Genomic DNA, 22,579 nt, shown 5'->3' on the forward strand with positions numbered 1-22,579 from the left:
GAAACGTTTTTAGTTTGTTGAATAAGTGATATATACAGTGAAATACTGCCCCTGATTAATTTTTATGTTTATACTAAATGTACCATCTTTTTGCTTGCATTACAGTCAGAAATTGGATTTGGGAAAATGGAAACTTACATCAAATTGGAAAAGCTTGGAGAGGTTTGTATAATTTTCTTCAGTAGTGATGATCATTTTGACAATAATATATGCTTTCTTTACTTGGAACTTAATTATACGTTGCCGTTGGTGTTAAAGTTGAACTATATTGTATCTACATATTTGATAGAGCTTTTTCAGTAAACTAAACATATATGTTAATACACAAAGCAATGTCACTGTCACTCAGCTTGTCAATATACATATGTATATATGCATACTGTTACCACAATGAAACAACAACAAAACACCACCACCAAGCCAAACAGGGCTTCATAGAGCTTGGGAAAAGCAAAACTCCATTAAGAAATCCTCTATGAACAGTTGCTGTGAAGACCTGTGTTACCTGTTTAGCAGTTAGAGTCTCATGACTGCTATACAAACACACATGCAAAAGCACACACATGTTGTATACTATGTTACTCGACTTTGCAATTATGAATCTTCTGTTTTTGAGATGCAATGTTTCAGCCCTCTCCAAATGCCTATCATTTAATTCAGCTCCTTTTTATATTGGATGGCTCTATAACCTGATGTAATGTTACATATCTTTGTGAAAATGTTAATAAATATATAGGGTAATCATCTGCATAGATATAGATGTACTGTATTTCACTTTAATTACTCTATAGTATAATGAACAATACAGGATATGTAACTTTACCTGAGATGATACTGTCCCTTATTTTTGATATTTAATATAAACTGATAGTAGCAATCTGCTGAAAAGGAATATCTTCTCCAGTACCCCATATAATTATGTAATATACATTTACTGGGAGTGTTTTGAAGCTTGTATTGGACTAATGAAGCAAATACCAAAGATTAATAATTCACTGTCCATTATGTCAGCAAAAATGAAAAATTGCGTTTGTTTTACCTGTCCCATTCCTATTCTCCTGTGAAATTAAATATATAGTGAGCATATTTTTATTCTTTTTGACAGCTTCTTTTGTGTTTCCATGGCGTAGTCTTAAAAGGTTTGGGCCTGACTTTCAGAAGGTCCTAAACTTGAAGCTCCCATTGACTTCATCTAGGGTTGAGAGTGCTCAGACCCTCTGAAAATCAGGGCCTGTGTCTGAAAGTCAGTGATGAGTTATGCTCGTGTCAAAAAAAAGAGGAAAAAATAAATTGTTGAGTCATTTCCAGAAGCTGCTGCCATCAAAATGAAACAACTTGTAGGACCTGTCATGAATCTTATTTGTTTGGGGTAGAGAGAGGGTGTGTGTGTGTGTGTGTGTGTGTATTGCGCTTTCTAGAAAAGAAAAGTTTTAAATGTGTTCCTTTCCCCTTGCCACACAGGGTACTTATGCAACAGTATATAAGGGAAGAAGTAAATTGACAGAGAACCTGGTAGCTCTAAAAGAAATCCGACTGGAACATGAAGAGGGGGCACCATGCACAGCCATAAGAGAGGGTGAGGAAAATGTTGTTTCTCTTTATTTAAAATATATCGTTAACTAAAATTATACAGTTAGGGCAAAGAATTGATGCTCTTCTCAAGTAAACTGGATATTACAATAACTAACACTATTTATGATATGGGGAACGGCAATCAAGTTAAATTAATTGAGTTGCAATTTTGAGACTCAAATTTCAAATGCATTTATTTCATGGACTGTAATTGTGTTCTCAAATAAATGGAGCTTTCTAAGTGTTAGAAATTATTGAGGCTTTTATAATTGACTGTTAATTACAGTAGAAGCAAACAACTTTCTGGAGTTTAGAGTACATAGCATGACGTGACTAACTTGTGCGTGGAATACTATCTGTCCATATTGTGTATGAATTAATTATAACTCTGCAGTTCAGTAGTATGTGGTCTTGTCTTCTTCACAGTGTGCCCTGGACAAACTTGTGTTGTTTTCAGAAATTTTCCTAAGTGAATGAATGGGTTAACTTAATGTTTTATGAAATATTAAATTTTGAAAACTAAGTTATTTAAATTACCATAGAAATTAAACAAATAACTCATAAATTTGGATTAATTAGTAATTCATTTACTCCTTAGTTTTCCCCTCAAGTCCTATCCTTAAGCTTTAATTTTATTTTTTTCTCTTTTGCAGTGTCATTATTAAAAGACCTAAAGCATGCAAATATTGTTACTTTACATGATATTGTTCACACAGACAAATCTTTGACTCTCGTCTTTGAGTACCTGGTAAGCATTAAAACAATAATAAAGCTTTATATTGAATGGATCTGTTTAGAAAGTCTTGTTTATTTTTCTACCTAGAGAAACACACAATTAACTCAGTGGTGCATTTTAATTAATTAAATAAATAAATAAATAAATGACTTGATATTATTCTGTCACCATGCTATTTTCCGACATATAATCCAGTGGAACATGGAAGCAAATAACCTGAAAACTAGTTATGTTGTCAGACATAAAATTCACTGTCAAATTGTCATAAATTGCTTGGTATAGGTCTGGTTTATAGGTAATTATTAAGAACATGAGACTGGACATACTGGGTCAGACCAAAGGTCCATTTAGCCCAGTATCCTGTCTTCCGACAGTGGCCAATGCCAGGTGCCCCGGAGGCAATGAACAGAACAGGTAATCATCAAGTGATCCATTCCTTGTCGCCCATTCCCAGCTTCTGGCAAACAGAGGCTAGGGACACCATCCCTGCCCATCCTGGCTAATAGCCATTGATGGATCTGTCGTCCATGAATTTATCTACTTCTTTTTTGAACCTGTTATAGTCTTAGCCTTCGCAACATCCTCTAGCAAGGAGTTCCACAGGTTGACTGTGCATTGTGTGGAAAAAATACTTCCTTTTGTTTGGCTTAAACCTGCTGCCTATTAATTTTAATTGGTGACCCCTAGGTCTTGTGTTATGAGAAGGAGTAAATAACACTTCCTTATTTACTTTCTTCACACCAGTCATGATTTTATAGACCTCTATCATATCCCCACTTAGTCGTCTTTTTTCCAAGCTAAAAAGTCCCAGTCTAATTATTCTCTCCTCATATGGCAGCCGTTCCATGACCTTAATCATTTTTGTTGCCCTTTTCTGAACCTTTTCCAATTCCAATATATCTTTTTTGAGATGTGGTAACCATATCGGCACGCAGTATTCAAGATGTGGGCGTACTATGGATTTATATAGAGGCAATCTGATATTTTCTGTCTTATTATCTATCCCTTTCTTAATGATGCCCAACCTTCTGTTTGCTTTTTTGACTGCCGCTGCACACTGAGTGGATGTTTTCAGAGGACTATCCGCCATGACTCCAAGATCTCTTTCTTGAGTGGTATCAGCTAATTTAGACCCCATCATTTTATATGTATTGTTGGGATTATGTTTTCCAATGTGCATTACTTTGCATTTATCAACACTGAATTTCATCTGCCATTTTGTTGCCTATTCACCCAGTATTAAGAGATCCTTCTGTAGCTCTGCACAGTCTGCCTGGGACTTAACTATCTTGAGTAGTTTTGTATCATCTGCAAATTTTGCCACCTCAATTATTATACTTCTGGGCCAAAATGCTCACTTAAACCAAGATTATGGATTGTAGAAGAAAGTGGACAGAGAATAAAATAATTGCAGTATTATGTTGAATGATATTGCTACTGTGAGGCATCTAGCTTACTTGCAGGTGCTGTAAAACAATAATAGTATAGAAATAACTATTTTACATTCCTTTTGAAACAGGGCTGTTAAATATTATGGCTTACATTTTCAAACTTGAGTACCTACAGTTAGACAGCTAAGTCACTTTCCTGCATGATACAAATTGATAAATCATGTTTTGTTTTAGCTTTTTTTCACTCCATATTACATATACATTTACTGAAGTTATTCTAACCATATCTATGCAAACTGTGATGGAACATCTAAAGGTGTAGTGCACAGAATTCATGAAAAATTAATTTTTTTCCAAATAAAGAGAATGAGTAATAAATAAAATTTAACATAACATATAGTCTTTGGGGGGGAAAAAATTTAGTATAATAAGTAGAACTGATCTGAAAATGTTGGGAGTTTCTTCACAGAACGCTTTTACTTTCCTTTCTCTCTTTGGGTTTTTGATTTTTTTTTATTTGATGAAAACTCAAAATTCTCCACAGCAGACAGATACTTTTTGTGAAGAAGTCCATTGAATCAAAAGCTCAATTTTCTGTCAAAAAACTGTTTTATATTAAACAGTGGTGATGGTTTTTTGACAGGACAAGGACCTAAAACAGTACATGGATGACTGTGGTAACATCATGAGTATGCACAATGTAAAGGTGAGTGAATGTTTTTTAATGATTGATTTCAAACATTTTTTGTTCTGATTTTAAAACCACAGGGAATTTACAACTTAGTTGCTCACAGCTGCTCTTTCTGATAATAGATACAGCCCTATTGAAGAGTTTAATGGCACAAATCATGGCTTTAGTAAACGTTGTGTTCTTTTTTTAATATTTTCCTATTGGGAAATAAGATTTTTAACAGAACGGTGTGTCCCCTTTAAGGACAGTTATGTCCTGTTCCAAGACCTAGGCCATGTCTACACTACAAAATTTTGTTGACCTAATTTATGCCAACATACAGTCACCACAGTTATTAAATCGCTTGTGTTTGTGCACAGTTAGCTCATTATGTTGGCGGTGCCTATCCTCACTGAGAGCACTTGTATTGATTGTATTGTCGGTGTAGGGCATTGTGGGATGGCTCCTGAAAGCCAGTGCCAGTCGATGTAAGCAACACAGTGTCTGCACTGGCACTGCATTGATCTAATTACATCGACCGTGATTCTACGTCATTCATGGAGGTAGTGGTACTAAATCGGCATACAGAGAACGTTTGCCAGCTTCTTCACTTCCACAAAATAATCAACAATCAAAAGCTAGATCAACACAAAGCAGGTTACATCGACCTAACCGTGTAGTGTAGATCAGGCATTCTGAGACTTATACTTTCTCTGGCATGATTGCATGACCAACATGGGCACAAGTCCTTCTGTGCAATGGGAGGAGCCAACTGACATTCACATGGTGGGGCTATAAGATTAAAAAACAAGCCTGTAGCTCATTCAAGGGAGAGATCTTCAGGGAGCAATAGAGTCATGATGGTGGTAGGCCAAGATTCAGGGACAGTCCTGGGAAGGAAAGCTGTGGAGAATCTTGTACCAAAAGGAGGAGGACTGCAGTTCCTAGAAGGAGGGCTGCAGAGGGCAAAAGACTGCTATCGGAAAGGCTGTGGATGGAGCCCAGATTGGGGCTCGAGGTACTCTGTTGTGCTCAGAAAAGAGCCAAGTAATAGGAGGAGGAGGGAAGGAACCTTATTCTGTTGAACCCAATACTGTGAAACAGAAAAGAACTGTGTGTTTAAAGGGGCTTGGGAAGGAACCACTTGTGCTTGGGAGGGCCAAAGGAACTGTTCATATTATTTTGCACAATAGCTTAGAAAATCAGGCCCCAAGAAACCAGAACACTATTTTCAATCAGCTTAATTATTTAACAATATGTAATTTGTGTAGAGGGTGTTAACTGTTCACAGAAAGTATTTGGGGAATATTTCTATTCCTGTCGACATTGAACTTAAGTGTACTTTAAAAAAACAATGAGGAGTTTGATGGCACCTTAAAGACTAACAGATTTATTTGGGCATAAGCTTTCGTGGGTAAAAAACTACTTCTTCAGATTCAAAAAGTGTACTGTGTTACTTAGCAAGTGGTTGTCCTAAAAAACGAAAACAAAACCATGCATGCACACACATGCAGGGAAAATTGGTTTGATATTTGTACAATAGTTAATTGTGGATGATGACATAATGTGCAAGAATAACATTTGTTTACATGTGTTTCATGCACATTCCAGCAGAATTGTTGTCCTTGTTTTTGCCTTTACATTATATTATATTGTATTGTATTACATTATATTGTAAAGTCCTTTCTTTGTTGAAGTACTGTGGGTTTCGATTTGCATATTGGTTACTGTTTGTCGTTTTGTTTCTTTCTGTTTCCACATTAGCTTTAATGTCTTTTGGAGGAGAAATCAATCGTCAACCTGCTTTGTCGTCTTTTTTGTGAGAGAGTGAAGGGAAAATTTATTTTGTGTAAATTCCCATACCTACTTGAAAGAGAGATAGAAAAAGATGAAGAGGACATGTTAAAAAAATCTTAAATGAACATGAAATGAAAGCTCTTGCAGCATGTTTTTATACTTTGAAGATAACTTCTTTATAAACTGAGTGCCTTAATGGCCATTTATAGCCCTCCAACAATATAGGCATAAATAGGTGAGGCAGGACTTAGTGGCCCACAGCCTGCATTTTTAACATCCATGGTCCCAATTTTTCTACCCCTAATAGAGATAATCCCATTGTGATATAAGCAAACCGAGGTTAGACAAATATAACCTGGAGCTTGTCTGTTTGTATGAGTTTGTGGAAGACTTGGGGGGTGTCATCTGCTACAAAAATTACTCCTGTGTTGGAAAATTCTGTTACATAAAAACTTTCTGGTGTTTCCCCTCAAAGGGACTAATGCATGATGAATCTGTCATGCTGGTTGACCTTCTGCTCTGCATAAGTGTACTCTCTAGATTTCCTAATCAGTAATCTTCTGTCTGCTCACGCACCTTCACCAGACTAAGGATTGTTGTGGGACAACTGGTGCTAGAAGTAGCTACCTAGAAGCACCATGCTCACACACAGGCACTCTACACGTGAAGTAATTGCAAAGCAGTATTTATTTATGAATGCCGCAGGAAACTGATGAGGCTGCTTAATCCTAGACTTTTTTTTTTTTTTTTTTGCTATGTAGTTGCTCTGTGCACTAATGTCCTTGAATGTGGCGCTACTGTTGCTGGCTTGCTAGCCCAAAGGAATAGGAAGAAGCATAGAGGGTGACAGACTATATGAAGATGCAAACACAGCAAAGGGAAAAAATCAGACACAACTGGTGGAGCATATATTTCTTTGATTCTTTAATGTTTAGAGGTGTTGTACCTAATTGCTTCTTCCGGTAGTCACTTTCCCTACCGTACAATAAATTAATTTACTTTACATGGTGGAGTACAGGAGTAGAGTTGCATTTGTAAGAGAGAGATCTATAGCAGAAGGGAATATCAGTATGGTAATTGAGAGTGTTACATGGAAAGACGTTTAGAGTGCAGTAGTAAATGCTTATAAAGTTAATAGCCACTTGATTCTCTTCTATTATATAGAGCAAATCACTCTCAAAATCTTTGATGTGCTAAGTGTTTCATAATAATGTTGTAGCTGGATGGCATAAATAGGTCTTACATCTTTAAACAATAGTTATGATATTCAGAATACATTAGCATGGGAAAGTGACTTGCTTGTGTAAGAAGGTTTTTTCTTGCTTGCAATATAGCCATGTAATTGCTGCTCTGATGGCCCAAAACCTGCTGTTATGGGAGAAGTAACATGCTGCTTTGCACATTTGCCCATGAATATTTTTGAAAGTCTAATCTGTTTTTTCTTTTAGCTATTTTTATACCAGATTCTGCGTGGTTTGGCCTATTGTCATAGGAGGAAGGTGCTACATCGAGACCTGAAGCCACAAAATCTACTCATTAATGAGAAAGGAGAACTAAAGCTAGCAGACTTTGGTATGGACTGATAAAAAATATTTATTATTTTATTTGAGCAGTGTTTTCTTTACTGAGTTACAGTTTTAAGAAAATCTTTGAAATAAACCAAGGTTTGTAAACCTTGTTGAACCTAGAAATCATGTGTGGGTAGGAGTGTTCATGTACATAAACCGTTTGTAAGCATCACTGAAAATACACATTCACACCATTTCTATGTATATCTTTATCCATTCCAAAGGCTACTGAAGCCAATATTGTGTAACTCTGACTAGCTTTATATAGCTGATGAGATCCTGTCTTCATTTTTTTTGCTATTGCTTGTGTTCCCATAAAGGGAAAACAATACGTTATTTAATTGAGATCATTAGGCCAGCTCCATGCTGCCAGAGGGTTTCTATGGCAGCTGGAATACCTCCAATGTGGTGCATACTAGGCTGTCACTTGTAGCATGAACTGGCCTGAAAAAATAGATTTTTAAGTCCATTGTGTGCTGGATACCTGTATTGGTCAGCTCAGTGAGGGAAGTCAGCCCACATGGTTTAAAGCTGCTGGAATTTCAGGTTTGCAGCTCATGTCTGACTTTTTGAAAGTCATCCAGATAATTATTTTTGTTTGTTAATCTGTTTTGGGTAAGAGTTTGATTGTTTGACTTCAGCGTTTCTGGTTTGTTGTTGGTTTGTTTGTTTTTTAATTTGTTTCAGCATCCAACCTGAACTATGCCTCATCTTACGGCTCTCTCTGTGCCTCATATATGGGATACGGTGATAAGTGTCATAGTTCTTTGTATATTCTGTCTGCCAGCCACTCCAGTTTTAAGCATCATCTGTTAGTAGTTTTGTTACCACTCACTTTTATCTAAGAAGGACCCTTATACCTGCATTATGCTCTTTTATTTGATATTTTAAATTAAGTTAAATAATTTTTTCTCTCCAATATGCAACACCACATGTGTTCACGCCTCATTGGTTTGTTTTATTTATTTATCCCACAGGAATTGTACCACGTTTTCAGAATAAAATACTTTATATTCAGTTACAGCTCAATCCCCCTGCCCCCGACACACTTTCTCTGGCCATGGCAGCAGACCTGTATAAGGCTTCGTCTATACCACGCAGCTTTTAGCAACACAGCTGTGCCGCTGCAGCCATGCCACTAAAAGCCGCACAGTGTAGCTGCTGTTTGTTTTGTTGGCAGCAGAAAGCTCTCCTGCCGACAAAAACTTTTACCCCCCACAAGCAGCAGCAGCTTTGTCAGCAGGAGAACGCTCCTGCTGACAAAGCGCTGTTTACACCAGCACTTTTAGTCAGTAAAACTTTTGTCGGTCAGTGGAGGTGGAGGGTGTTTAACACCCCTGAACGACAAAAGTTTTGCCGATGAAGTTCCAGTGTAGACAAAGCCTAATTGAACTGTAATTAATCTTTTATAGGACTAGCTTTCAACTTGGTAGTTAGGACCCCAACCCTACCTTTGTTCCCTTTCTCTGGTTTTCTGATTAAGTCAGTTTTCTTAGTCATTTGTGATTTCATCCTTGGACACCAGGAAATATCCCTGCATATCAATTCCTGTGGGTTTTTTTTTTTTGAATGAGTGGGAACCAACAGAAAGGATTTGGTTCAGAAATGCCTCTGAGGATGACCGATGGATTGCACATAGTTGAATGTGAAGTCATATGCAGGGAAAAGATGAGAACCCTCGGTCTAGAGCCTATATTTGTGTGCAGATGGTCTGGTTTCTGTGTATTGAACTGGAAAGCAAAAAGTTGGACTTCGCAGTTTATTGGTCATCAATATGATATATGTCTGAGTTGACGTGTCAGCTGAGAATGAACTGAGTTGAGATTAAAAGTAACGTTAGTGCTTCCTTTGAAACTAGTGATTACAGGCCAAATCATCACCACAGGGCCAAAGAAACTCCGTGAACTTTATCTTGCAGAATTTTCCTACAAATAATTTTGTTAAGATGATGGGGAGGAGCGTTCCCCACCTGGTGAATTGCCTGGTGAATTGTCTGGCCCTTCTAACCCATGGATGTTCTAAGATACTTTGGGAAGTCCGGTGAGCATCTACAGTGGATTGGGGCATTCACATGGATTCTATTGCTATTAGCCATTATTCTCCATGTCAGTAAAGCTCCACTAGTGGCCATGTTACCATTGGTTCCTCACCCACACCTGGACGAAAATTCCTTCGAAGGTAGCAGTTGCCAGTAGAGAACAGAATGTTGCCTAAGACAGTGCTGACATGGTCTGGCATTATTACTCGGGGAAGTCCCTTTGGACATGGAGGGAGAGAGCAGTTTTCCTGTGGCTCCACCACTTCGCTGCCCAACCACCCCCCCTCACTCCCAATATCACAGAGTTCCAGATGAGATAGAGCTTAGGGGATTCCATAGACTGAGGTGCAAGATGATGTCACATTGACTCAGTGGGCCCTTCCGCTGATGAAATGTGGATGATCTCAGCATGTTTTGCTCCTTTTTCCTGCGTCAGTGCTTGAAAGAACAGTGGGCATGATCTAGTCCTATATATTTAAAGGTGAATCACAGTTTTATTGGAAAAATATTGAGCCCTATAAATATATAATTAATCATCCAAATTGGGAGGATAAGAAGTATATTTATCAAGTACGTTATGCTAAACTTGCCTTTTAATAATTCTTCAATTCTATTTAAAAAATTTCTTAAGCAGTACATTATTTAACACTGCCACTACCCTATGCCCTTATTCTACAGGAGTTTCTGATAGCTGTGATAGCCTAAAATTTTAGTCTGACTTTATTTTTTTTGAGGATGACTCCCCCTCACCACCCCATCACTTTAAGAAGGGAAGGGGGCAGCCTTTGGAGTGATACTGTAGATCTGTGATTTCTCCCTGGTTGAGGTCCTTAACTGAGCCATTACCCAGGGAGAAATGCTTTGGGACAGCCAGCCATTTTAAAATTCTTAATTTACATGCTGATTTGATGTGGTTCTGCCAGATTGGGGTGTCAATCATTCTCAAGGGCTAGATTGCTCTCAGTAGATTTACATCCCCAAACGGACAAAAATATATTTACATTGATGATAATTGAAATGTATAAAAGCAAGAAAAATGCTGCTTGAAAAGTTATTAGGGTTTGATTTAAGGATATTTAATTTGTATTTTTTGTTATATGATATTGACAGTTTGTGTTTTTTAACAGTTATAAAGCTTTAACTTCTTGAATCTCAGTGTCTGGTGTCATTAAATAATTGTCTAACCCCTCCAATGGGTGAGTCCCTTCATTTCCTGCAACAGTGAAAAGTTAAATCCATAAAAATAAAAAAGCATAAAAATAAACATCAATATTGTCCATCAAAATGATAACAAAAAATTAAAATGAAATTTTGCCCAGCCTAATTATAACAATATTTTACATTTATTTCAAAAGTGAAACACTTTTTTAAAAAATGTTTGGTTGCTGAGTGATAATATCCGGATCTATCACATCACTTACAAAACAGAAACACTTAAAAGTAAGGAAATGGAAAATGGAAAGCCTGGAAAAAGGCTAATGTAGTGCCAATCTTTAAAAAAGGGAAGAAGGAGGATCCTGGGAACTACAGGCCAGTCAGCCTCACCTCAGTCCCCGGAAAAATCATGGAGCAGGTCCTCAAGGAATCAATCCTGAAGCACTTACACGAGAGTAAAGTGATCAGGAACAGTCAGCATGGATTCACCAAGGGAAGGTCATGCCTGACTAATCTAATCGCCTTCTATGATGAGATTACTGATTCTGTGGATGAGGGGAAAGCAGTGGATGTATTGTTTCTTGACTTTAGCAAAGCTTTTGACACGGTCTCCCACAGTATTCTTGTCAGCAAGTTAAAGAAGTATGGGCTGGATGAATGTACTATAAGGTGGGTAGAAAGTTGGCTAGATTGTCGGGCTCAACGGGTAGTGATCAATGGCTCCATGTCTAGTTGGCAGCCGGTGTCAAGTGGAGTGCCCCAGGGGTCGGTCCTGGGGTCGGTTTTGTTCAATATCTTCATAAATGATCTGGAGGATGGTGTGGATTGCACTCTCAGCAAATTTGCAGATGATACTAAACTGGGAGGAGTGGTAGATACGTTGGAGGGCAGAGATAGGATACAGAGGGACCTAGACAAATTGGAGGATTGGGCCAAAAGAAACCTGATGAGGTTCAATAAGGATAAGTGCAGGGTCCTGCACTTAGGACGGAAGAACCCAATGCACAGCTACAGACTAGGGACCGAATGGCTCAGCAGCAGTTCTGCGGAAAAGGACCTAGGGGTTACAGTGGACGAGAAGCTGGATATGAGTCAGCAGTGTGCCCTTGTTGCCAAGAAGGCCAATGGCATTTTGGGATGTATAAGTAGGGGCATAGCGAGCAGATCGAGGGACGTGATCGTTCCCCTCTATTCGACATTGGTGAGGCCTCATCTGGAGTACTGTGTCCAGTTTTGGGCCCCACACTACAAGAAGGATGTGGATAAATTGGAGAGAGTCCAGCGAAGGGCAACAAAAATGATTAGGGGTCTGGAACACATGACTTATGAGGAGAGGCTGAGGGAACTGGGATTGTTTAGTCTGCAGAAGAGAAGAATGAGGGGGGATTTGATAGCTGCTTTCAACTACCTGAGAGGTGGTTCCAGAGAGGATGGTTCTAGACTATTCTCAGTGGTAGAAGATGACAGGACAAGGAGTAATGGTCTCAAGTTGCAGTGGGGGAGGTTTAGGTTGGATATTAGGAAAAACTTTTTCACTAGGAGGGTGGTGAAACACTGGAATGCGTTACCTAGGGAGGTGGTAGAATCTCCTTCCTTGGAAGTTTTTAAGGTCAGGCTTGACAAAGCCCTGGCTGGGATGATTTAATTGGGGATTGGTCCTGCTTTGAGCAGGGGGTTGGACTAGATGACCTCCTGAGGTCCCTTCCAACCCTGATATTCTATGATTCTATGAAATGAATAATTAAGACCATTGTAAATCTTGCATTGCCCACGTGATAAGCAAGTTATTCTCAAGTGTACAGTAATGCATATTTCATAACAACACAACAACTTTCACTCTGAAAGAATGGTATTCCTTTTGGATAAGAACTAACTGGTGTCGTGAATGATCAGTATGATTTCATTCATTTTTAAGATGCTTGCAATAAGGTCACTGCTTTGCACCATTTAGCCCTGCTTCAGACTAAAAATGAGGAAGCCAAGAAAGCAGAAGCACAAACAAAAGCAAATAGATGTACACAATATTTTAATTGAGGGAAATGGTAGATACCATTCCAGAAAAAACTCATTACATTTTTATTTTTATGAAGGTTTGGCTAGAGCGAAGTCTGTTCCTACAAAGACCTACTCCAATGAAGTTGTCACATTATGGTACAGGCCACCTGATGTTCTCCTTGGATCTTCCGAATATTCAACTCAAATTGACATGTGGTATGTTTGTTTTGGTCAGATTTTAATTTTTGTTCATACTCAAGTTGATGTGTTATAATTGTCCGTTAATTCTTGTAACTGAGTATAACGGCTCCCTCAAAATTTCAGACAACTTCTACAGGGTTACGTTTAAGATATCATAAATAAAATTGCTGATAAAGAAAGTTGCTAACAATGCATCAGTTGTGCTATTCAAGGTTTAAATCCAGTTTGACGTGATGGCATTATTAAATTATATTGATTAAATATTTATTTTAAATGTCTCGTTTATCAGTAGTTCCCTTTGCTTTGTGCGTGTGTGTGTTTTGGAAGGAAAAGATATTATCTATGTACTGCAGAGGTTTTGTTAGCACTTGTGAACTCTTTGGCTGTTTTTTTTTCCTTCATTTACATCAGTATTTCCAATAGAGGTACATAGTTAATGGCAAATTGATATAGCAATTTTTTTAACCTGATAAATCACAAAGATATTGAGCAGCTGAATGTTTTAAAGGGTAAGTTTTTTGTTAGTTTATTTTTTACTTACTTATTCATCTTTCCTTTTCTTTGCCTTTATAAAGGGGTGTTGGATGCATATTTTTCGAAATGGCATCTGGAAGACCTCTCTTTCCTGGTTCAACTGTTGAAGATGAACTGCACTTAATTTTCAGACTTTTGGGTAAATTGAGTATTGTTACCAATAATATTACACTTGTAGATTTACTTCACCCTTCTAAGAGAGGGTTTCCGAAAAATAATTTGTAACTGTAAGGTACAGAGCAGATCCTTCTTCTATAAAGAGGGAATGAATTTTGAAGTTGCATTTAGATGAAGATGAATAAATACAATGTTACTCATTTTGTACAAGATTGAATCTGTACATTTTAAACAAAATGACTGAAGTTGTAAAACATTCCTTCCTTTTCCATTGTGGCATGTTACAGGGCCACAATGCTTAAAATTTATTTCTAAGTCTTGCCTATAATTAATATAACTTGTATAGATTTAATTTGTTTTGATTTAAACACAGGAACTCCTTCTCAAGAAACATGGCCAGGCATTTCTTCCAATGACGAATTTAGGAACTACAACTTTCCCAAATACAAACCACAGCCTCTAATCAACCATGCACCAAGGTATTTTATGTTTCATTACTAGAATTTCTACTTGTACAGTGGCTGCTATATTTGTGTCCACACACCTATTTTTACACAAGAACCAGTTTCCATGTGTACTGTGCTGTTACATGTTAACTATATGTCCCTTAAAAGATCACATGTCAAACTGTCTTACTGTAGGCTGAAGTTAATGGTATCTAGCAGAGTTCATTAATTTGAGATTTAGCACTACTGAGTTCCTGATTACTTGGAGCACTGTAAATCCAAACACTGAGACTCAGTAGTGGCATATATAACTATAAGTGTTATTTATTATGTCTACATAGTAGGACTATTCACACTGCACCTACTAAATTCCCAAAATCCCGTCCCATCATGTAGTAGGATTATTGTAAAATCTGAGAAGAATTCTTTGATGCAGTCTCTTCTGTGGCGATTCTAAAGCCCTGGTTAGGAATTTGAAGGGTCTGTATCTAGTACATGTCAAGTATCATTGCCATAACTGAACTTTTCAGCAAAGCCAAACACATGATGAAGCATGTTCCTTTTGATTGTAAAGAAACATAGTTTAGCACTCTTACCCTCCTATCCAATCAGTGAGTTTAGGTTTTAAAAGCTATTGGGAAACCATAGAATTGCTCACATCAGATGACCTTGTCAGCCTATTGAGTCACAGTCCAAGGGTCAGGGTCCTTCTCTATCTCCCCACTGATTTATCATCAGTAAATTCTACAACTCGTGTTTACAGTCAGTCTTTTGAGATGTCGGGATATCTTTATGTATGTACATATGTATATACACAAACACACAGAAGATGTTCAGGTGTAAGTATTGCTTTAATTTTTAATTAAATTACATTTTGTTTTGAAGTGGGATATCATCTTATGAAATCCACTCCATTCTAACTTTGCACTTGTGAATATTGCTCACTAAACTATTTGGTGTTTTTTGTTATTTCTAGGCTAGACTCCGAAGGAATTGAATTGATAGCAAAGTTCCTTCAGGTAAGATGCTTTCCATGTTTTATCTTTTGTAAAATGTATTTTGGATTCCTTTTTAAAGGCTCAAATCCACAAAATCAGTTACACCATATATGCAATTGAAGTTTGAGTAGGGCATTAAGTACAGTTGATAACAGGTTCACTGTGTGATGGCTAAGGCTAAGATTTTTTCAAGGTTACTTTTAGGAAAAGTCACAAACAGGTCACAGGCAATAAACAAAAATTCACAGAGCCCGTGACCTGTCCGTTACTTTACTAAAAATAACCGGGGGCAGGGCTAGGTACAGGGGAGGAATGGAGTCCTAGTGGGGGGGGGGCAGAGACTGACAGGCTGAGGCCCCCCCCCCCGCCATGGCAGAGGGTACAGCCCTGACTCCAGTGGCTGCAGGGGTGGGGGGCGCAGCCATGGGGGAGACACAGCCCTTGCTCCGCCAAACCCGGGAAGCTGCAGGGCTGGGGCGCGCTGCTCCTGCCAAGCCTGGGATGCCATGGGGTTGGGGCGCACGGCTCCAGCTGCAGCCCCTGGAGTAATCCACAGCGCTGGGGCTGCAGGGTCCTTGTTCCAGCCAGCACCTGTTGCAGGGAAGGAATACACAGTCCCGCGTCCTCCTCCTGAATCCCTAGAGGTCACGGAGGTCCAGCAAAGTCATGGAATCTGTGACTGCCGTGACCTCTGTGACTAAATCATAGCCTTAGTGATGGCTAACTGAGTGGGCTGAAGTCCACTTATCCCCTAGGAATTCAGGGATTGTTCTCTAATTTTAGATGGCCACATTTTTGTTTTCCTGTCTTTTTATAAAATAAAATGTAATCCATAGCTGAATTCTCACTACATTTGTTAATAATTAAAGCTGCGTTCAGCAAACCTAGGCTTGTAGCACATAGTGAACAGCAAAATGAGCCAAGGAGAGAAGAAGGTTAAGATACCCAAGAATCAGACTAAAGTCTTAGAAAAATAGAATGTAAAAAGAGAGCATTTAGGTACAGTAATTTTATTATAGGTATGAATTTAATAAGTATGGTTCTGGCTAACAAGTGCTCTTCACGGTTAGGCTTTACCTTTCTGTGTTCAGGCAGGAAATTGGGCTGTATGTGTTTCCTTTCCACATTGGCAGTCATTTTAGAAGTAAGCTGAGTCCTAGGGATTAGGCTGAGGAATCTGCCCCAAATTATTGGCTGTATGGTGGGAGCCCTGTAACCCAAATATGGACCCAGTTAAATGCGTGGTATGTGAGATGAGTTGAGCATATTCTGCCTCTACTTAGTGTAAAATTCAGAAAGTTGCAGCCTGCTGCTTAAAAGCCACCCCAGTATCTGTCTTGTATTCAGCTGTGTACCCTGAGCAAACATTACCTGCAGCTCGTGCCTGAAGTTTGTTCTTGCATGCTCAACATGTTTTATTAATGAAATAAACTCATCATTATCTTTGGGGTCCAAAAATGCAAACGCAAAACCAGTTGAGAACGCTGTTATGGATCAGGAGTTTGTGTGAAATCCTCTTTAATAGAAAGTGCCACAGCGTAATGCATAGTGTTGTGAAATCTTTTTTAAAATCTAAGAGTGCAAGAGAGACCTCATTTCATTTCAGCTGAATATAAGCATATACAAATAGCCCAATTTCAATCTTTTAATTAATTGTCACTAGAAAAACTGTAAGGAAAGCGAAATTATATTTTTGATTCAATCTTTTGTGTTAACAGTATGAATCTAAGAAAAGAGTTTCGGCAGAAGAGGCCATGAAACACGCATACTTCAGAAGTCTAGGAACAAGGATACATGCTTTGCCTGAAAGTAAGAGAAGTAAAAAAGTAGTAATGTGCCATTGACCTTGGTTGATAATATCTTTATTTTATTAACAGTAGCACGAAGCATTATCTGTGATTAAACTCTAAAAATACCAAAGATCTTTTGAAATGGTGCATAGGTATTTAAAAAGATAAAAGTATGTTACATCACAAGATGGGTAACTTTTTTAGGCAAAACTCTCAAAGACAAATCAACAGCATAAATTCAAAATATAATGGATTTTCTGTTTACATGAGTTGTTAAAGATATTTTTGATTGTTTGCATAGAAGAGAAATATCTTTTATAATGAGTAGATTTGTGAGTTAGACTTTTGTGTGTCTTGTTTTTACTTGCAGGGTGCCCACTTCATAAAGAAAACTCATGAGATACCAAGGCACATTAGTGGGTTCAAGATATTTATCAGCATTTTAGGGGAGGTAGTTTATCTACTCCAGATGAGGATGCGCTTTTTCCAGATTTATACTGGTGTAACTGAGAATAGAATTTCGTCAATAAAATTTAATCACATTTGAGTGCAACCTTCATTTTCTTTTATTGTTACAGGTGTCTCAATATTCAGTCTGAAAGAGATTCAGTTGCAGAAAGACCCTGGCTTTCGAAATTCCTCGTACCCCGAGACAGGTATGGAAACATTCATCATGGTATTTCTCATGTTTTCAATCTAGAGTGCTGTGCTAGATGCACTATAAACTGAAAATAATGTGTAAAAAATTATTTTTGTGAATATATGGAAATTATTTATTCAGATTCATAAAATACATATACAGTTAAACATACAAAAACAAATGAGTTTTACTTGAGATGGGAGGGGACAAGTAGAGGGGACAAGTAGCATGAAACCAGCACTTAAAAACAGTCACTTTTTGACTGCTGAATAACTTATCTGATACACAATGGAAGGAGCACCAAATATATCGCGTCAAAGGACAGAGAATACACTGGACTGCATTATCAAGAGATTTAATATAGGATCAGATATTACAGCAAAGGACACTTACAGAAACACATCTCAGGAGAGTGCCGTAACAGTGTGTGTTGTAAGAATGCTTCAGTTTCTTAACAGAATTCATGTTATGTTTTAGCACATGGGAAGAACAGAAGGCAGAGCATGCTTTTCTAAGGTGGTAATGCAGTTTCAAGCCCAAGAGTATCTCATCAATCAAGGACTCAGAACTGAAGTTTCTTTCGGTGGACTTGGAATCTCAGTTTGTCTACACTGTCCTCTTCGCAGTGGAGTCTTTTATTTCCAACATGCAGATTATGTTTTTATATTTGTTGTCACAGTGTGACAATTTTTTGTACAGTTGGTTTTAAGGTCTCCTCTGCCATTAGAGCCAGTAGGTTACAGCTGTTGATGTAACTGTAGCTGCAATTTTTGTGCAGAACTGAGAAACACAGTGCATTATTTATTGCGGAATCATTGCTGCTAAATAACTACTGTCTGTATAGTTAACACAACAGTTGAATGCCTAAAAAATTTGCAATGGCTTTAGAATATGTGAATGCATCTGTTTCTCTTCATAAACTGTTTTACTGCTGCAGTTTTGTATTTTTTAAACTGCAGTGTTTCCTGGAATGTAAACATAGCTTTGCTTGACTATAGGTGAATCATCTTTAACGCTCTAAGTTCATAGCACTTAATTCCTTATTTAACATTGGCAATACAGTAGATGAAATATTATAAAGCACATTCGTTTCTTATTAAGAGAGTTGATTCAAACAAGTGAATGGTTATCTATTATTTGCTCTCAGATCTTATATCAGTTACAGGTAAAGGAGATGGGATGATACATTTTGTCAGGATTTACTCTGATTGAAGATATTTGCACATTATTGTGCATATGGCTCCTCCTGATGCAATGACTTTTTTACCTGGTTTTTAACCTAGTTAGAAATATAAATAGTAAAAAGATCATTCATGTACATTATGCCCTGTTTTTCTTTTGAAACTATCTTTGTCTTTACAAGAGAACAGGATGACTAATTACAAGAGCATGGGAATAATGTCCCATTTCCACCCCCCTCTTGTTGCTCCCTCTTTACGACATTATTCACTTGAAATCAACTGGAAAGATGCAAGTACATACTTGATAAGAACTCACTATATACTGCAGACATTTGAAAACATGGGAACTTAGAGGGTTTTTAAGATCTTAGATGTTATCTGTTTACCAGAGATAGTAAACATGTTACTACTATGCTTATGCATCTCAGTGAGTATCATAAGTACACCCTTGGTAATGGTAACAGTATTTTTAAGCATTTGTGTTCACCTTTATGAACCTATTTGTTTAGTGCATCTTAAAGAGACTGTAAATCTTTATTGGTATATTTTGAAATGGTCATGTAAATCTTTGGCTGGTATATCATGAATATAGTCATAGATAACTTAATTTTTTCCTGACATTCACTGTAAAACATTCAGGGGTCCTACCATTTCGGTTCAGGAAATCTTGTAGTTTATTGTTATTTAACAGTATTAAGTGAATTTTTGTATATTTCATTTTAACTTTATTTGTGAATAGTGATTGTGGCATGTTTGGGAGCATTTTATTAATATTTCTTGATGCTGGTAAATTTAATTGGGATTTTTTTTTTTTATATTTTCTGGAAGAGACAAACTCATGTGTAATGGTGAATATTGGACCACTACTGCTTTTCAGCATTTGTAAACTGGTTTTATGTTAAAGAAACCCTGTAGGCCTAACAAACTGCTGTTGTTTCTAACTGACAGACCTGTATTAATATTGTACTTTTGAAAGTATAAATATTATATGGAATTCCTTGGTTTTGTTTTGAAGTTTATAATTACAAAGGCTCTGTGTTGTTAAAATATGAATTTGGTGAACTGCAGTTTTTTGGGGGAGGAGTTAGTACATTTTTAGCCAGCTCCATACCTAGCAGGACTGATTGATTCTAAACTTAGCTTATCACTAACTCTCATAACATTGAAGCAGTAGCAGTGGCATCAGCCGGACTCTTCAATCCTAGAAGGGATTTTACAGGGCAAAATGACCTCATTGTAATTTCCGAGTGCCCAATTCTTCAGTTAAAGCAAACGTCCCACAGATGTCAGGTAGGCGTTTTGCCTAAGACTCAGGGTCCAGTGCATATATGTGCCTTCCATTGATATCAGTGGGAGAGCTCTACGTACGTCCAAGGGCAGAATTTGCCTGTGAGGAAGAACTGAAAAGATTGTCCCTAGATAACTTATATTTTTGTACATTCAGTATTGAAATCTGATATAGACTGCAATGTATTAGAAACTTCGCAGGAAAAAAGACAAGTGTCATATATCTCCTAAGATAGATATCAGAAGAAACCGTCTAGTTGTGTACATACAAATTAAACAAGATTTGGAATAAAATGCTCAGTGGAGACAGTAAGAATCAACATTAATAAGACTCTAACATTTTAATTATGCATAGATTACAATCATAAGACTAATAAGTCAAAATTTGGCATTCTTTAAATGATGCAAGGGTAAGAACTTTTTATCAGTAAAATGTTTATATAAACTAAGTTTGGAAGCTTCTTGTGGAGTCACAGCTGGCACCTCCATAATTAAGGATGAGCCGTTTTCCACTCAAAGCAGGAATTCAATCTCTTGCTTATGTATGAAAAATACTGTGTATCCTCCATAAAATCACTGCAGTTACTTGGAGTATAGAACAATTTTTCTGAGAATTTACAAGTGAATCCATTAAATATTTTAGGAGTAAAAAATAGGTTCTCTAAGAAATTTAGTATTTGGTGTCAGGCTTTTTTTATTTTTTGGCCCAAATGATGTTAATAACAAAATGATTCAGATTCTTTAAATTGTCCATATAGTTTAAACTCACTGACATATGATGCATAGGCTAGATTTGAAGGGTTTTATTTAGAGTTAATAGGTATTTTTTTCTGTTCTTCATTATTAAAATTTCTGCTTAAGCAGGAGCTGAAGAATGTTGTGGTACAGGGAATTCCATGGAAGAACTGCCTGTTTTTCAGAATGGCTGCCATCTCCAGTTGTGTTCGATGGGATTGAAGCCAGAGGCTCCCTCAGGTGGCCATTTTGAAAAGGGCATTTCTTTTTCATTGTTCTCAATGGGACTTTTGTTCCTCTTTGCCCGCTGGCAGCCTCGGGCACCACCATCTTCATAAGAGCATCTTGGCTTCATGCTCTTTAAGAACAATGGGAGAAGGAGGCCATTTTGAAAGAGGGCAGTTTTTCATGAGTTTCTCTGAAGATTTTATGCACCAGCCTCTGCTGCAAGATGAATTTTCAGTTATGAAAAAATGGCCATTAATTATAAATATTTATTTTCAAAAGCAACTTGTTGCAACAGGTCTGCTCAACAGAGAAGGTGTGCATGTTTTGGGGCACGTGCAGGGAAAGGTGAGATTTATGACATAGGGGAAAATGTACGTGTGTGTGTACGCGCAGACATGAGAATGTAGAGATACCTGGAGAGTGTAGGGGATAAGAGGGGGAGGAGAATTTGGGATGTATGAGCTGGGAAGCACAGAGAGGTGTAGAAAGGGAATTTGCAAGACAGGAAGGGTACAGTTCAGCTACTTTGCACTGCTCTAGTGAAACAATGCATTTGTAAATCCAGTTTAACTGGCCAGTATACTTTGGCTGCTTTGTTCTGCACTACAGTGGCATAAAGCAGCCAGGGTTTCTTTTTCAATTGGCCTATAGAAGTTAAAATTTAAAAAGGTATTTTAAGTATTGACATACTCCACAACTACAGATCATTAGACACGTTAGCATCCTTTTTGAGTTTCTTATTTAGAATTTATGTATGAAAGTTGTAATTAAAAAAAAAAAAAAAAACCAGGAAATTCCCAGACAAAAAAAATGTTAAGATAGAGTTAAGAGTGAGTACATTATCAGTAATTTAGGGCAAAGTGTATTACAGGTATGTTGTAATCATTCCAAAATCAAGTATTATAAATCCAGAAAATTCAGAGTTAGGCTTAAAAGAAATCCAAACCAGTTCAGGTATGGAAATACAGAAAGGGCATGCAAACTACCTTAAGTTTTCTCTGTAGTGATACCATGGGGGAGAAGAAAAATCTAATGTGTCTGTAAAAAAAACAATTTAGCCTAATCTGAGACCACAAAGTAAAATAGTTTAATCATATGGTTATTGAATGGTGTCACTACATAGCAGAGTTAAGGTTGTTTGGGTACCCTGTCTCTTTATTTCAGTACCATAGTTCTTTAAGTTTAACTCTGAATTTCCTGGATTTATAATACTTGATTTCGGAATGATTATAACATCCCTGTAACATGTATTACCTTAAATTAGTGATATGTGTTCTCATCCTTAATTCAATGTTTACATAATTTTTGCCTGGAAAAAAATGTATATTTTTCAGTGCAGTGACCGACTCTGTTTTATGTTTAATACTAACAACATCTGGCACTTATAATTTTTTACTTTCTTCAAAGCATTGTACCTTTAACTGATGGATCCTCACAGCACAGATATGTAAGTGATGATGGGGAAATTTTCAAAATGGTAGTTAGGAATCTGTGCCTTTT

At 37.4% G+C, this 22,579-nt stretch overlaps 1 protein-coding gene across 1 annotated transcript in view; it reads left to right on the forward strand.

The window, feature by feature from the left end:
- Positions 1 to 19,878, forward strand: part of CDK17 (cyclin dependent kinase 17) — a 180,374-nt gene extending 160,496 nt beyond the window's left edge. The window contains exons 6-17 of the mRNA XM_074941864.1: positions 106 to 162; positions 1,462 to 1,576; positions 2,226 to 2,320; positions 4,343 to 4,405; positions 7,615 to 7,738; positions 13,018 to 13,138; positions 13,699 to 13,796; positions 14,148 to 14,253; positions 15,197 to 15,239; positions 16,937 to 17,027; positions 17,587 to 17,664; positions 18,126 to 19,878. Coding sequence (XP_074797965.1) covers positions 106 to 162; positions 1,462 to 1,576; positions 2,226 to 2,320; positions 4,343 to 4,405; positions 7,615 to 7,738; positions 13,018 to 13,138; positions 13,699 to 13,796; positions 14,148 to 14,253; positions 15,197 to 15,239; positions 16,937 to 17,027; positions 17,587 to 17,664; positions 18,126 to 18,163 — 1,029 coding nt within the window. The 3' untranslated portion in view covers positions 18,164 to 19,878. The remainder of the gene's footprint in view (positions 1 to 105; positions 163 to 1,461; positions 1,577 to 2,225; positions 2,321 to 4,342; positions 4,406 to 7,614; positions 7,739 to 13,017; positions 13,139 to 13,698; positions 13,797 to 14,147; positions 14,254 to 15,196; positions 15,240 to 16,936; positions 17,028 to 17,586; positions 17,665 to 18,125) is intronic.
- Positions 19,879 to 22,579: the final 2,701 nt, after the last annotated feature.

Source organism: Natator depressus, chromosome 1 (genome assembly GCF_965152275.1).
Source record: "Natator depressus isolate rNatDep1 chromosome 1, rNatDep2.hap1, whole genome shotgun sequence".
NCBI classification, from domain to species: Eukaryota; Metazoa; Chordata; order Testudines; family Cheloniidae; genus Natator; species Natator depressus.